Source organism: Petaurus breviceps, unplaced genomic scaffold, assembly GCF_028583685.1.
Source record: "Petaurus breviceps papuanus isolate PSGF00001 unplaced genomic scaffold, PetGlider_PUasm1.0 90281, whole genome shotgun sequence".
In the NCBI taxonomy this organism is placed as follows: Eukaryota; Metazoa; Chordata; class Mammalia; order Diprotodontia; family Petauridae; genus Petaurus; species Petaurus breviceps.
This window is the reverse complement of record NW_027187205.1, coordinates 442,423-457,714: the sequence shown is the minus strand read 5'-3', so window position 1 is coordinate 457,714 and position 15,292 is coordinate 442,423. Positions and strand designations below refer to the sequence as shown.

Sequence of the window (15,292 nt, the reverse complement as noted above, 5' to 3'; positions counted from 1 at the left end):
ATGCTCTCTTCATTATACTATGTTGTCAGGATTTTGAGGGAAGAGAGATATGATTGGAGGAGAGGAGAGGGATTAACCAGCAAAGAAGAGAGTTCTAATTTCTCTTCCCCTCTCTGCCCACCCATTACCTCAGGGTCTTTCTGGACTCTTGGTGCTCTGAGAACTGTATGAGAAACTTCTGCTCTGGATCCAGGCTGCATAGAGAGAAGTCAGTGAGCACAGGATAGAACTAGTACCTGATGAGTCCTGATCAGAGAACATCCTGGGATGGCAAAATCAGGGTGGACCACAGGACTTCACATCATTGATATCATCTAGTCCACCCTATCCTATACATGGAAGAACTGAAGCCCAAAGAAGGGAAAGCACTTGTCTAAGGTCACATAGCAAGTAAGCATCAGAGCCAAAACTAGAGCTCAGGTCTTCTGACTCCCAGTCCAATGTTCTTCCCACTGCACTCCAAAAATGTCAGTGCCCCAAAGACTCTGGAGGTAAGCAGCTGCTGATCTTCCCCTTCCCCCCTGAATGGAGGAGGCCCCCAAGCTCTAATAGTGGGAAAAGTGAAGTTGGAGGGTGAGTCACTCACCCCAGTGAGACCTCATAGGCCTGTCTGCACGTGGAGAGAGCAATGGCCAACAGCAGAGCACCCTCCTGAGAGATGTCATTGTGGCTTAGGCTGCAGGAGGAAGGAGGGAAGAAGGGGCTGGGGCTGTGTGGCTGAGACCCTTGGATGCTACTATAAGGAGCACATCCAAGGAGAACTTCTCCTCTATCCTTCCTCCGGCCCCTGTAGGGTTCTTGGGATCAAGAATGCCATCCCTTAGCTCCTCCTCATCTATCATTGTCTTAATAATAATAATAACTGGCATTTATATAGTGCCTTAAAGTTTGTAAGGCACTTTATATGCATAATCCCATTTGAGCCTCATAACAACCACATGAGAAAGGTATTACAGTTATTATACCCATTTTACAGATGAGAAAACTAAGGGTCCAAGAGGTTAAATGACTTGTCCATGGACACATAGTTGGTAAGTGTCAGAGGCAGGATTTGAACCTAGGTCTTCCCAGCTCCAAATCCAGCACTCTAGCCTCTAAAAAATTTAGCATCCAGTTTTGTGTCTTTGGATCACCTCTGTGGCCAAAAACACCATCCACATTCAGGAAGGGAGGGGGCTGGTCTTCCACTGGGATCAGATCATTATTACTTTGCTAGGAGTCACTTAGCTTGGTGAGTTGGAAATATAATGTTAATGAGGACCAAATCTTAGGTCCAATCCCCATAGGGATTAGTAAGCTTTGGGAAGCCCCCTCCCCTACTATTTATTGACTATAGATCATTACCTTCCCCTCATCAACCTTTGCTATCCACAATTTAAATACATGGCTTGAAACCAAGGGGACTCAAATGGGAAGTGTAGGTGGTTAACTATAACTCCAGCTTCACTGCTGGGGACACAGCTCAAGGCAAGAAGTGATGTATACTGAAGTGCAATTTCTGGATTATTTATAAATTTTAATGATCCATACTTCCCTTGCTATCCATGATCATGCACAATCAAGTTCACAACAGAGGAACCATTTGGATGGGATGAATAGCAGGAATGAGACTTTCAGCTCTGGCCAATGTCTTGTCTCCCCAGTATCTAGCAACGATTCTTTTTTTTTTTTTACACAGTGAGTGGGCGGAATAGGATAGGATAGGAATAGGAAGGACCTCAATACTTTCTGAAGCAATACCAGTGATACTTATCCTTGTATCTTCCCCTTCTTTATAGCAGAAATTTCTTTTGGTTCTCTTTAATCAGGTTCTTGGTTTAAAAACCTTGAAGTTCCTATCTAAAGATTGCCCAATAAATGCTATCAGTTGATGGTCTCACCAGCTTCAATCACTCCTCTCCCTTTCTTCCCTCTTTACCCCCCAATCCTGTAGGATAGTTGCTTTCTTACTTGAGTGAGCCAGAGAGATTCATCTGAGGTAAGTGCTGCAGTAGAAATCTGAGCCCTTCATCGCCCAGCAAGTTTCCTGACAGACTGCACAAAATGGGAAAAGACTAGGTTATAGACCAGCTATTGGTGGTTCATTATCACCATCACCACCATCAGCATCCTTAACCCTCTAATTTAATAAATACACACAAAGAACACAACCCTTAGGAGTTACAGAAAACTGAGTAGATATGGACTTGTCTTCAAGGGGCTTATATTCCAGTAGAATAGATAAGGAAGAAAAATAAACAGGTAACGTCCCAGAGTGCTATGTGGGAAAAGGCCAGGCTAAGACAATTCCCAAAACAGACTCATGATGAGAATATGCAGCGATATTCCCCCAGTACTTTTATCTTTCACCTCTGTGCATTCACACAAGCTGCCTCCCATGCATAGAATGGACCATACTACCTCATCTCTATCTCCCAGAATCCTTAGCCACCTTCAAGGCTCAGCTTAGGTGTCATCTCCTCCATGAAGTTTTCTTTGAACCCTCTCCTTATGATTTGCTCATGCTCTTCTTCCTCAATTTGCTTTCTACTATACTTATTTGTGTATCTATTTTCTCTTCTGAAGTAGATTGTAACTTCCTCAAGGGAAAGGATTGTTTTTATCTTTGTCCCTCTAGCACCTAGGACAGCTACCCTGTACACTCACCCATCTTTCTTCATTTCCCCCTCAGTTTCAACTTACTCAAGGTGATTCAGATCTTTGCACTGCGCTAGTGTACCACACAGCTGCTCCATATCCACTGGGCTGATGCAACAACCTATGAGTCTGTGGAAGGAAGGACAGACAGGAGATATCTACAGCAGCAGGAAAGTCCTTGGCCTTGATCCCCTATCCTCTGTACCCACAGGTGTACCACTCCTCTCTCAGGTTGCTCTATCCAGATAATAATGATAACAACAGCAACAACAGCAATGGTTAGCATTTGCACAGCACTTCAAAGTTTACAAAGCACTTTACAAATACTATTCATTTGATCCTTACAAAAACCCTGGCAGGTAGGTGATATTATTATTCACATTTCACAGATAAGGAGACTGAGGCAGAGAGTAATTAAGTGGGTTGCCCAGAGTCACACAGGTAGGATGTATCTGAGGCCACATTTGAACTCAGGTTTTCTTTATTCCAGGTCCAGCATTCCATCCATGGCACTACCTAGCTGCTTGAGGGTGTTGTCTCAGACCAGCAATATGGGCACCAGATCAAAAATCTTTGGGAGACTCCTATCAGCCTAAACTCTCCTTGGCAACTTATGCTAGCCTCACAAGTCTTCAGGGAAGGATTATTAGGATGGTTGAAATTTCCTAAGGGATAAATATATATAGCAGGGATGATCAACCCACGACTCTGGTGAGGCCCCACGGTCACTTTAAGGAATAGAATGGGCTAGCTCAGAGGATCACAGGTTGATATCAAAGGAACCAGAGTTGTAGGTATGGTCCCCAAGTGGCTCACCCAGTAGTTTGGCCATTCCACAACTATAAACTGTGCTCCTTAAGCCAGGCCAACCACAATCTTTGGTCCCAAGGGGGTGGCTTGGAAGAGGAAATCTGGATGGTTTGGTGCAAATCTGTCCCTACTGAAGACAAAGCAAGTGTCCTACTGATGTAGACTTAACCTTCCTTTCTGCATTATGGTTGGCATTGTTATCTAACAACTGATAGCATATTTTATTTGTGTGATAACCAGTCATCCTGTGCTTGGTATTTGTGCCCTTAGTGCTAACAAAGTTGGGCATTAGCTAGGCCATCAGTCTTTATCCTCAGGATAGAAATACGAATGAGCATATCAGGCCTGTCTTACCCACAGGACACTCCTTTCCTCTTGCCAGGAGTAAAGTAGAGACACGCATAATTCTGGGACCTAAAATATATTTAAACACAGATCAGGACTCCTTCTGTAGCCCTCCTTGCCAAAGCCAGATCTCAGGATGCCCACTGGTATAGAAACAATTTTCTTGAGACTAAGCACAGGGATAGAGAATCAGGAACTCAGAGTGTAGATAGATATTTTCTCATCTTGAGGAAAGAGTTCAAAGAGCAGGTCCCATGGTTATCTCTTAGGCCTACAAAGAGACCCTGATTTAGGTGAGTGGCACATGAAACCCTCAAACCTGATTCATTTCAGAGGATTTGTTACTCCCATGGGATATGTCTAGGTCGGATGATTACATACCTGACTTCCACCTTTTGAAGTTGTTCACATAAGCTAATGGTACCGACCAGCAAGAAGACACTATTTAGAGACAAAGTGGTGTGGCTGAGTCTGTGAGGGACGAAAGCAAAGGAAAATCAATCACTGAGAAGGAAGTCGGACAAAGCCCAGGAGTTTTCTCATCTTAGTGGTAACGTGGTATCTTTCACATTCAAAGGTAGTACTAATGACTTAACACACCATTGGTGGGGAGACTCTGTGAACAAGAAATTTCCTGAGGAAGATGGCCTAGCAATATCAGATATCAAACTACATTATACAGCAGCAATCATCAAAACAATCTAGTACTGGTTAAGAAATAGAGTGGTGGATCAGTGGAATAGATTAGGTACACGATGCACAGCAGTAAATGACTGCAGTAATCTGGTGTTTGATAAACCCAAAGACACAAAATTCTGTGACAAGAAGTCACTATTTAATAAAAACTACTGGGAAAAATGGAAAACAGTTTGTTTTCTAGGTATAAAAAACTAGGTGTAGACCAATTTCTTTTACTATATAGTAAGGTAAGGTCAAAATAGGTACATGATTTAAACATAAAGAGTGATACCATAAACAAATTAGGAGAGCAAGGAATAGTTTACCTGCAGATCTATGGAAAAAGGGATAATTAATAACCAAGAGATAGAGAGCATTGCTAAATATAAAATGAATCATTTTTATTATATTCAGTTAAAAAAAAACTTTGTACAAACAAAACCAATGCAACCAAGATTAGAAGGAAAGCAGAAAGCTGAGAAATTTTGTTACAGCAAATACCCCTGATAAAGGCCTCATTTCTTAGATATATAGAGAACTGAGCCAAATTTATAAGAAAGGAAATCACTCTCCAATTGATAAATGGTCAAAAGATATAAACAAGCAGTTTTCAGATGAAGAAATTAAAGCTATCTATAGTCATATGAAAAAGAATGCTCTAAATCACTATTGATTAGAGAAATGCAAATTAAAACAACTCTGAGGTACCACCTCACACCTATCAGAGTGTCTTATATGATAGAAAAGGAAAATGATAAAAGTTGGAGAAGATGTGGGAAAATTGGGACACTAATGCATTGTTGGTGGAACTGTGAACTGATCTAACCATTCTGGAGAGTAATTTGGAACTATGCCCAAAGGGTAATCAAACTGTGCATACCCTTTGATCCAGCAATACCGCTAGTAGGTCTTTCTCCCAGAGAGATCATAAAAAAAGAGAAAAGGATCTACATGTACAAAAATATTTAGACCGGCTCTTTTTGAGGTGACCAAGAATCAGAAATCGAGGGAATGTCCATCAATTGGGGAATGGCTGAACAGATTGTGGTATATGAATGCAATGGAATACCATTATGCCATAAGAAATCATGAGCAGATGTATTTCAGAAAAACCTGGAAAGACTTACATGAACTGATGCTGAGCAAAGTGAGCAGAACCAGGAGAAAATTGTACACAGTAACAGGAACATTGTGAGATGATGAATTATGACTGACCTAGCTCATCTCAGCAATACAATGATCCAAGACAATTCCAAAAGACTCATGATGGAAAATGCTATCCATATCCAAAAAGAGAACTATGGAGTCTAAATGCAGATTGAAGCATACTATTTTCATTTTTTTTTGTGGCTTTTCCCTTTTGTTCTGTTTCTTCTTTAACAATATGACTATTGTGGAAATATCTTTATATGATTGCACATGTAAAAAAAATTGTCATGGATACCAAGAGATAATGTGCAGTATTCTCTGAGCCTCAGTTTCCTTATCTACCAAATGAAGATGACTGACTATTCTTGTATTACCTTCTAATGACAAACTGCTATATCATCAGCTCTTACATCTAGAGGCAACCCACTTATTTTATAAATGAAGAAACTTAGGCCAAGGAAGATTAGGTAGCTTGCCCAAGGTTATACAGATGGTAATCACCAGAGTTAGGATTTGAACCTAGGTCCTTTAATTTCAGAGTCAAAGTTCTCATCATCCACTCACATTCTTTTTATTGATTTCCCGTTTGTGGAAAGACCAACAAGGGTTAAGGGTATAGCTTGTGCTTATGGGATGGGGTGAAGTTAATTAGCTCACCCAGGGACAAAGTGTATGTTCTTGACCTCTAGCCAGTTGAGTTAGCCAGCCCCTCCCCTTTCCTGCTAGAGAAGAATTTTGAATAAAAGCAGTTGGAAATGTGATAGCTCTTTGGGATTCTCAGAAAGAAAGGCTCTATAGAAAGATAGAGGATTATTATTATTTTTGTCATTATCATAATAGTTTAATTTTCTGTCATATTTTTCCAGATAAGCTGCCTTTTTTTGGGGGGGGTTCTCTGCATATTTTTTCCTCTAACACTATACCTATCCCTCCACCCTGCAGAAAATATTTAAAATAAATCTTCATTTGACTAAGTCCAATCTGAAATTGAAAACAGAGTTATAAATACAAATGATGTCACTGCTCAGAAATACTTTCCTTGTACATGCCTGACTGTGAACTTTACAGATCCTTTCTGAAGCGCACTGCGTTTGGAAGTCCCCATTCCCCAGATCTTTTCTGTTCTAGGTACCACACTCTATATTTAATTTGGTTTCCCAATGACCTTAGAGATGATAATAAAAAGGATACCTCACATTTGTATAGCCCTTTGTAAGTTTCAAAGTCCTTCTATATTCATTATCTCATTTGATTAATCCCAACAACCCTGTGAAGGAAGCAGGGCAGGGATAATCATCTGTATTTTAAAGATAAGGAAATTTAGGCCCAGAAAGGGAAAATTACTTCCCCACAGTCATAAAGTAAACAAGGAGGTAGAACCAGAATGAGAATATAAGGTCCCTTAGCTCTACCTCTTGAAACTAGGAAATATTTTTTTCTTTTCTTTTGGATGGGGGAAGGTAGGGCAATTGTGACTTGTGAATAAGTGACTTGTCCAAGGTCACATGGCTAGTTTTTGTGTTAAGTGTCTGAGGCTGAATTTGAACTCAGGTCCTCCTGACTCCAGGGCCAGTGTTCTATTCACTGTGCCACCTAGCCGCCCCCTGAAACTAGAAATTATTAAAGAAATAATATATCATAAGGCTTTGCCAAGAAAGATTTCATGGAATCAGTGAAAAGAAAGATCTAAAAACCTTACTGTAACAGGTTCAGATTGTGGAGCTGGGGTAAGTAGTCCAGTAGAACCTCAATGCTCTGATCACTCATGGTAACATGGGAGAATCTGTGGAGGGAAAAATTCAGTAGAATGAAGGATTGATGCAAGAGGGCAAGGGAGGTGGCATGATTAGTGTAGTGTTACACTTGGGGAATTCAACATTTTCCAAGTGCTTTCTGGGAAGGCAACTGTCCTAGGTGTTGACGATATAAAGATTAACAATGGTCCTTGTCTTTGAGGAACTTATATTACTCTGAGGACACAACACATTAATACATACACATACATGATAATGTTAAACTGAGGAAGGAGAACAAAAGCAACAAGGAGAGGAGGAAAGGGGGATCAGGGAAAACTTTATGGAAGAGGTAATACCTAAGTTGAGACTTGGAGGATGACAAGGATTCTGAGAGGGAGAGGTGAAGGTATGGAGTATTCCAGGCAAGGGGGATGGCTTGTGTGAATCCATATAAATGGGAGACAGGGAACAACCAGCAGTTCAGTTTGACTGGAACATGGAGTTCATGAAGGAGATAGTATCAAATAAGACTGGAAAGATAGGTGGCAACCAGAGTTGCAGGATGCCTTAAATTCCAGGCCAAGTGTGTATTTTGTCTTGGATGCAATGGCAATGGGATAGCCATTGAAGTCGCAGAGGGATGACATGGTCAGACCCTTTCTTGCCGAAGATGATCTCAGCCACTAGGTGGAGGATGTAGAAAGGAAGTGAGATGAAAGATCTTCAGTCAGATGTGCTTAGCTCCTATTTGATCCTTTCCAGAGGTCTCTCTGAGACCTTCTACAAGCCCTCAGTTACCTTAATTTGAATCTCAATATCAGAAATCACAAATATTTGAGCTGGAAGGGATCTCAGAGGCCCTCCAGTCTGACCTGTCACCAAACAAGAATCCACTCTATCCTCCCTTCAACAAGCAATCATCCAACATGTGCCTGAAGACTTCCAGTGAAAGGAACTCACTACCTTCCCCCAGATAACCCAATTCACTTTTGAATAGCTCTAATTGATAGGGAGTTTTCCTTCACAATGAACCTAAATTTCTCTCTCTGCAACTTATACCTTACTACAGTAAACCTTCATCATTTGAGGGTAGGTTTAAATTTTCTTTTTTGAAAGGGAGAAAAGTCAATGAAAGCTACTTCCGGTGAATAAAGTGAGGCACCCAAGAGGGTAAAATTCTTAGCTGAAAAATTAAGAGGGATGATAAAGACATTAGTTTCTAATTCATCAGTTGCTTCTGAAGACTTTAGCTAAGGTATTTAACCTCTTGGGACTTCAGCAGGCCCTCCAAAGACCCTTCCAGCTACAAATTTTTGATCTTAAGAAGACAATTTTCAATGAGGAGTTCCCAGACTACTCTGAGAAATGGTAGCAGCACTTTTAGATAAATATTGAAGCTTTCAAGGAGATCACTGTGAAGAACAGCACTTACATGGGTTAGGAACAAACCAATCAACCAGGATTGTTCTTTTAAGTACAAGGGATAAATACAATATAGTTAGGGAATTGGACCTTGAGGAAGAATCTATGGCCTACAGAGGGTGTTTATTAGGCATATAAATTCAAAAGTTAATAAGATTCCCAAAACCTAATTTACAAAATGTGAATGGACATATACTGTTCCCACCCAACTGTGCCAAGGGAAGCCAAGGCTAAATTTCAGAGTGGCTTGGGTTTGATGAAGAGGGTAGCCATCCAGAATATGCCTCTGTTCCAGACAGGTCAGGCAACCACTACCCTCCTGGCCACCATCTTTTCTTACACAGTGATAGAGATAGCCCAGGATCCTGAACCCAAGAGCCTTGGTATTGTCAATGCTTCTATTCAGTGCCTGCAATTTCTGAGATGTGGCCTGGCAATTGCTTCTGCAGGTGCAACTGTCACATCTGCTGAAGACCCAGAATAAAAAATTCTTGCTACCAAAGTCTTTGGCACTGTCAAATGGTTCAACATTAAAAGCTGATATAGATAGATATAGAGATATAGATATAATATAGACAAAAATGAAAACAGCCCTTGACTTCAGGAAACCTGTATTTAACAGGGAGAAAACATGAATGTATTTCACTAAGTATATATAAGAAATATACAAAATGTCTATATTATATTTTTTATATTTTATCAGTAGAAATCTATTATAATTTATTATATTTTATAATATAATGTGAGCTCCTTGAGAGTAGGAACTGCTTTACTTTTTTATTCATATTCCCAGAGCTTAGCCCAGTGCTCTGCATACAGTCAGTGCTTAAAAAAATGTTATTCATTTATTTATGTGAATCAGGAAGATAGAAAGAGAGCACCCTAAGGCAGAAAAGTTTCTCTTCCCCATACCCTCCCTTTGATGGACAGAGTAATTACTTTTGGAGTAATTATTATGACAAGAAAGATTAATTGGTAGCCAGGTCTAAGCCCAAGGTTTTCCAAGCTCCAAGCCTTTGGGATAATCAGCACATGACTTTTTTTTACTTCAGTCTCTTTCAAAAGGTATTTTTGCAAACCAAAGACCAAAATTTTTGTTATTGTTCAGTCATTTCAGTCAAGTCTGACTCTCTGTGACCCCATTTGGAGTTTTCTTGCCACTGGAGTGGTTTGCCATTTCCTTTTCCTGCTCATTTTATGGATGAGGAAATTGAGGTTAAGTGACTATCAAACTGGGTTAAGTGACTTGCCCAGGGTCACACAGCTAGTAAGTGACTGAGAACAAATTTGAATTCAGGAAGATGAGTCTTCCCAACTCCAGGTCCAGCACTCTATCCAATGTACCACCTAGCAGCCCAGTGTTTTATTTATACCAAAACAGGAACCCTCACTATAACAGGCTGGCTGGGGATGCAGATATGTCTATGGGGATGGCAGTATGGCAGCCATTTGTGCACAAAAGGAACCTTGTGATTTTCCTGAGAAGAAGCTTGGAGAAATCAGTTAAACAAGGTTCCTGGTCAATGGACTACCTCTCTCTTTTCCTTTGCTGCTAGAATAGGATCAGAGCCAAGAGGGTGGCCCAAAGCTAAATGTTCCCTGATCTATTATAATCAGAGGCACCAAATAGCCCCTCCTATACCCCAAATAATCTTCTCTGTTGACTTTCCATAGGACCAATAATTCCTCCCACTGTGTCTTATGGGCTCTAATTTTGAAATCCTTTCAGGGAATGGAAATATGTTACATGGAGGGGTGACCCATTAGTCCGTTAGCATTCTTTGACAAGATTTCCTTAGCAGGATCTTAAAGTAGAATCCATAGGACAGATTTTCTTCATGGTAGAATAGGTCAGAGCACTGACCAGAGTGGAGACACTAGGGAACACTACTTGTAGGGGGCATGGTGTGGTCCCTGGGTGGAAATGTTCATTGTTAGGACACTGGGCTCCTAGAAGGCTGCTAAAGACAAACGTCTCTTTTGTCCTTCTGCTATGGGTGACTTGTTCCTCACACATAACATCTCCCCACCTTGGTGCTTTTGTCTAGGCTGTCTTGAATTCCTTGAATTCCCTCTTCACCTGTGCCTCTTAGAATCCCTGGTTTCCTTGAAAACTCATCTCAAGTACCAATCACCTTCTACATGAAGACTTCCAGATCCCCACAGTTGTTAGGGCCCTTTCTCCCAAGCTATTTCATATGCATTTTGTATTTTTCTTATGTATACTTAGTGAAATACATTCATGTTTTCTCTCTGTTAGATACAGGCTTCTTGAAGGCAAGGGCTGTTTTCATTTTTGTCTTTTTATCTTCAGGACTTATCACCTGCCTAGCACATAATCTGGCACATAAGAGGTGCTTTATTAACGTTTGCTAATTGATTGATTTGGTTGGTCCTGTGTGAATGGCTCCCCACAAGTTAGCATTATTAGCAGGCATTTTGTTGGTGGGAAGAGCTCATAGCATTTTCCAAGAGGAGGAAAGGCTGAGTCAGGCAAAACTTAGATGGGGTTGGACCATCATTCAGCCAGGCATCCCTTCCCAGCATAAGACTTTAAATCAGAAGGCTTAGAGAAAATGGTAAGAGGGATTGTATTGGACATGATGTCTGCAGGATAGTGTTAAATAGATTGAGTGCAGCAGCTGCTTCTTGGCCCCCAAAACCTGTGGGACTGGCCAACTACAAGACCATTTTTGCCCTCCACCCAGAAATCATCATTTCTGAACTTCAGGAGAAAGGCAGTGTAAAGTGAACCGGAGGAAGTAATTTATTCTCCTACTCACTTGATCTCCAGAAGTGTCTGGCATTTCTTCAAAATCTGGAGCAGCTTCTCTAAGTTTGGGGGGTCCATCTGACACTCTCTGAGACTGAAGGAAAAACAGCAGAATCAGGGCCTGAAGTAGTTCCAGCTGTTGTCTCAGCTACCTTCTGCTGAGCTTCTACCATCTCACTAAAATGCTCACTCTGATAGGCTCCTCCCATTAGGTGCAGTCTGTTACTTTGCAAACATTTCTCCTTCAAACCCCCACCCCCAAATTTTCTGTCTTTTGGTAAGACCCCTACTTATCATGGGTTCATCAATTTAGAAATTAAAAGGATCTTGGAGACCATCAAGCCCACCCCCTTAACTTTACAGATGAGGAAATAGGCAGAGAGGTTAGTTGACTTTTCCAGGGTCATATAGCTAGTCAATATCTGAGGTAGGATTTGAGCCCAGGTCTCCTTCACTCTAAGTCCAGCATTCTATCCATCATGTCACCTAACTGCCTTCTCGTGTCCACTGAGCAAAGCTCCATTTGGAGTATAAGAGGTTTCTGGGCCCCCTATTAGTCTCTTTCAACAAAGGAAGAAGTCAGGGGAGAGGGAGACAGACTACCAAAAGCTCTTGGGAAAGTGTGCATCATCCCACTCTAGGGATTCCTGCTGAGTCTTCTGCTTTGCCCATTGTCCAGAGGTACTTTGTTCCCTTGAAGAGAGGAAAACACTTTATGAGAAACCCTGCCCAGTTACTAGCCAATTAAGAACTTTAGGATGTCAGAGCTAGAAGATAGGACATGGAATGTTAGAACTGGAAGGGACCCCAGAGTCGTCTGATTCAATCCCGTCATTTTACAGATGGGCAAACAGGGGCTCAGAGAAGGGAAGAGACATGCTCAAAGTCATACAGCTAGGTGGTATGGGGACAGAGCCAGAAGCTGTCCTCTCACATTTGGCCAATCCCTGCAGCTCCTGGGAGGGTGATTAGGCAGCAGCCCCTCCCTCTCCCTACCAGCCATGACTTTTGGTGTCTGCATCATTTTCCCTGCACTAGAGCTGCCCCATGGCCAATTCCCTATCTCTTTCTATCTCTTTGGATCTTTGAAGGTCTCGAGTATCATGGTCCACATCAGGCCTTACACAGATCTAATCCTAGAAGTAGGTAGCTCTGTTTCCCCCTATTTCCATACCATTTCCTAATCTTTGACATGTGTCTGTGTCAAACTCTAGGCATATTGGGCAAGCATAATAAAAACTTTATTATATGGTGTGTGCCAAGAGAATTGGGGTATGTTCATTCCTCAGATATTCTGATAAAGAGTTGCAGTTTGCTTCATCTGGGAGCTCTCCCTAAGATTTCTAAAGTACCTAGCTGGGAAAGGGAGGACAGGCAAAATAAAAATTGTAACAATAGTAACAAAAGGTACTATTTGCAGTTTGTGGCAAAGGTAATGAAGTTTTTCAGTGACCTCGATGCTCTCTGCTTCTGAGATGCTGTAAGAAGTTATAATCAGAACGTGAATAACTAATGAACTTGTACATGTAAATCACCACTGTTTGCCAAAGTCCCATGAGACAGAAACCTAACTGTTCTCCTCCTGATGGGGTGCTTGGTGTCTATGTTTGTAACATCAATTTGTAAAACCAGTCTGTAAAATCACATTCCCCCCCCCCTCCAGCCTCAGAGCATTAATTCTTCCCCTTTCCCCTTCCAGCACTCTGCCCAGCAACAATTCATGAACTATTTATCTCCCCCAGAATAATGGCCAGCTGCACCTATGAATCCTTCAATGCACTATCTGTAAGTTAACTCCTCAGCCAATTATACACATACTGAATCCCCGTTAGCCTTGGCTCCCAACATCCATCTTGTCAAACATGACACTGATGGGTGGCAGACTAGGCACTTCTCAGTCAGCCCTGACTGCTAGCTGACTTAGTAAGGTTTGAAGCCTAAAACCACACCTCCAGGTAGCCCCTCGTTGGGCTGTTTCCCAATGAATTATGAGCAATACGCCTGCGTGTTTGATATTAAAAATGCATGTTCCTTTAAGCCCTGATCACTCCTTAACTCCTCCCTAATCCCACCTTTATTCACCTAGTTAGCATAATTGGCATTTGATTTACTATCGTAACTCTTTATAAACTATACCTATGACTTTTTTTAAGTTTGCAGGTTCCCTAAGAACTCTTGCCCTCTGTAAAGCATAACAATAAACTTTTACAATGCTGACTTCAAAGATTGCTTGGACCTTGTGAATTCCTTCCAGACTGCATAGCAGGCACTCTGGTCATCGATTGGAGTCCCTGTAACACCTATTGCCCCCTCATCACTCCCAGACACCATAGCCCTTCTTCCCCCGGCAGAACAGTACAGAAAGATACTCTGACAATGCCGGTGGGGATGAGTGGCGATGACCTTTTCCCTTACCTGGCTCTCCCAGTGCATCTCACATGGATGGACTGTTGTCTTCCCAAGCTAGAATTCAATGAAAGTAAACATTATGTAAGTATCTACTATGTGATACAAAATAGAACTTAAGAAAAGCAAAAACAGATGGGAAAGAGGGGCTCTTGGAAAGGCCAGAGAACTCTTCCCCTCAGACGGTTAAAAATTTTCCCCCCAAAATGGAAGTAGGACAGTAATTATGCTTTGTAATTTATATTTGGTTGATACTTAGGGAAAACCAAAGCGATGTAAACTCCCGGAATCTAGAAATGGAAGGGACCTTTTGATGAAACTGAGACCAAGAAGGGGAAGTGACATGACCAAGGTCTTATAGGAAGGTGTGACACTGCATCACATTGAAATGAGAACCCAGGCCCTCTGATTTCATTATGCCATGCCCTTTCCCTTACTTTTTAGTGACTGAACTGTCATATACATTGAGATAGTGCCCATTGCCCTGCTAGTACCCTTTACTAAATATGAACCAAATCTCCATTTTTCACTGAATAGGGTGTGCATCCAGGCATAGATAACTAAAAACCATGAATAATCCAAAACCAATTTAAATTTATTTGAGCCATAGTTTTTTGGTTGCAAATTTCCTTTCCTAATTTTCACTGGTTCAGGTTAACATGAACATTAGTATGTATTCCCTGAGTATACGCGGGCTGGACTAAACTGCCCCAGATAATCCCCAAAGTGAATAAGTGAGAGGTGATCAAGTTCTGTCTTATGTGGTATTTGGGGAATTTGGATTTCTCTGCTGGCCTCCTGGGATTGCTTTCATCAAACAATCCCAAATACAAGTGGTCTGGGAGGAGACAGAGAACCAAACTTACCTGATGTCTACCTCATGGATCCACTCCAGGTCAGAGAAAGTTGAAGCTAAGCAGAACACAGTTTTCAAGGATGCTCTATTCTCATGCAAGCTGGAGAAACATGGGAAGGGAACCATTAAATTAGACTTGCCTAAGACATAAAGGCACATTATTGGTATATTTCAGAGCAAGACTCTTTTAGAGGTCAGGGGGAAAAAAACCTCATTGACTATTAGAGTTAGAAGGGGCCTTTGAAACAATTTAGACCAACTGATTCATTTCCTTGTTGCTTTTTTTTGTTTTTGATTTTTTTTTTTGGAAGGCAATTGGGGTTAAGTAACTTGTCCAAAGTCACATGGCTAGGTTTTGTGTGTGTGTGTGTTAAGTGTCTGAGGCCGGATCCAAACTCAGGTCCTCCTTACTCCGGGGCCGGCACTCTACTCACTGCACCACCTAGCCGCCCCTCCTAGTTGCTTTTTTAAAATAAAAAG

At 41.4% G+C, this 15,292-nt stretch overlaps 1 protein-coding gene across 6 annotated transcripts in view; it reads right to left on the bottom strand.

Moving 5' to 3' along the window:
• NLRC5 (NLR family CARD domain containing 5) overlaps positions 1–15,292 on the bottom strand; it is a 101,110-nt gene that overhangs the window by 23,241 nt on the left and 62,577 nt on the right. For 5 of the 6 annotated variants that reach the window (XM_069107785.1, XM_069107784.1, XM_069107786.1 and 2 more), the window contains 11 exons: positions 14,823–14,912; positions 13,966–14,013; positions 12,154–12,243; positions 11,561–11,644; positions 7,319–7,402; positions 4,174–4,263; positions 3,802–3,861; positions 2,683–2,766; positions 1,951–2,034; positions 587–676; positions 129–194 (listed from right to left, as the gene is read on the bottom strand). In XM_069107785.1, coding sequence (XP_068963886.1) covers positions 129–194; positions 587–676; positions 1,951–2,034; positions 2,683–2,766; positions 3,802–3,861; positions 4,174–4,263; positions 7,319–7,402; positions 11,561–11,644; positions 12,154–12,243; positions 13,966–14,013; positions 14,823–14,912 — 870 coding nt within the window. The remainder of the gene's footprint in view (positions 1–128; positions 195–586; positions 677–1,950; positions 2,035–2,682; positions 2,767–3,801; positions 3,862–4,173; positions 4,264–7,318; positions 7,403–11,560; positions 11,645–12,153; positions 12,244–13,965; positions 14,014–14,822; positions 14,913–15,292) is intronic. The other variant, XM_069107790.1, reaches the window with a different exon arrangement.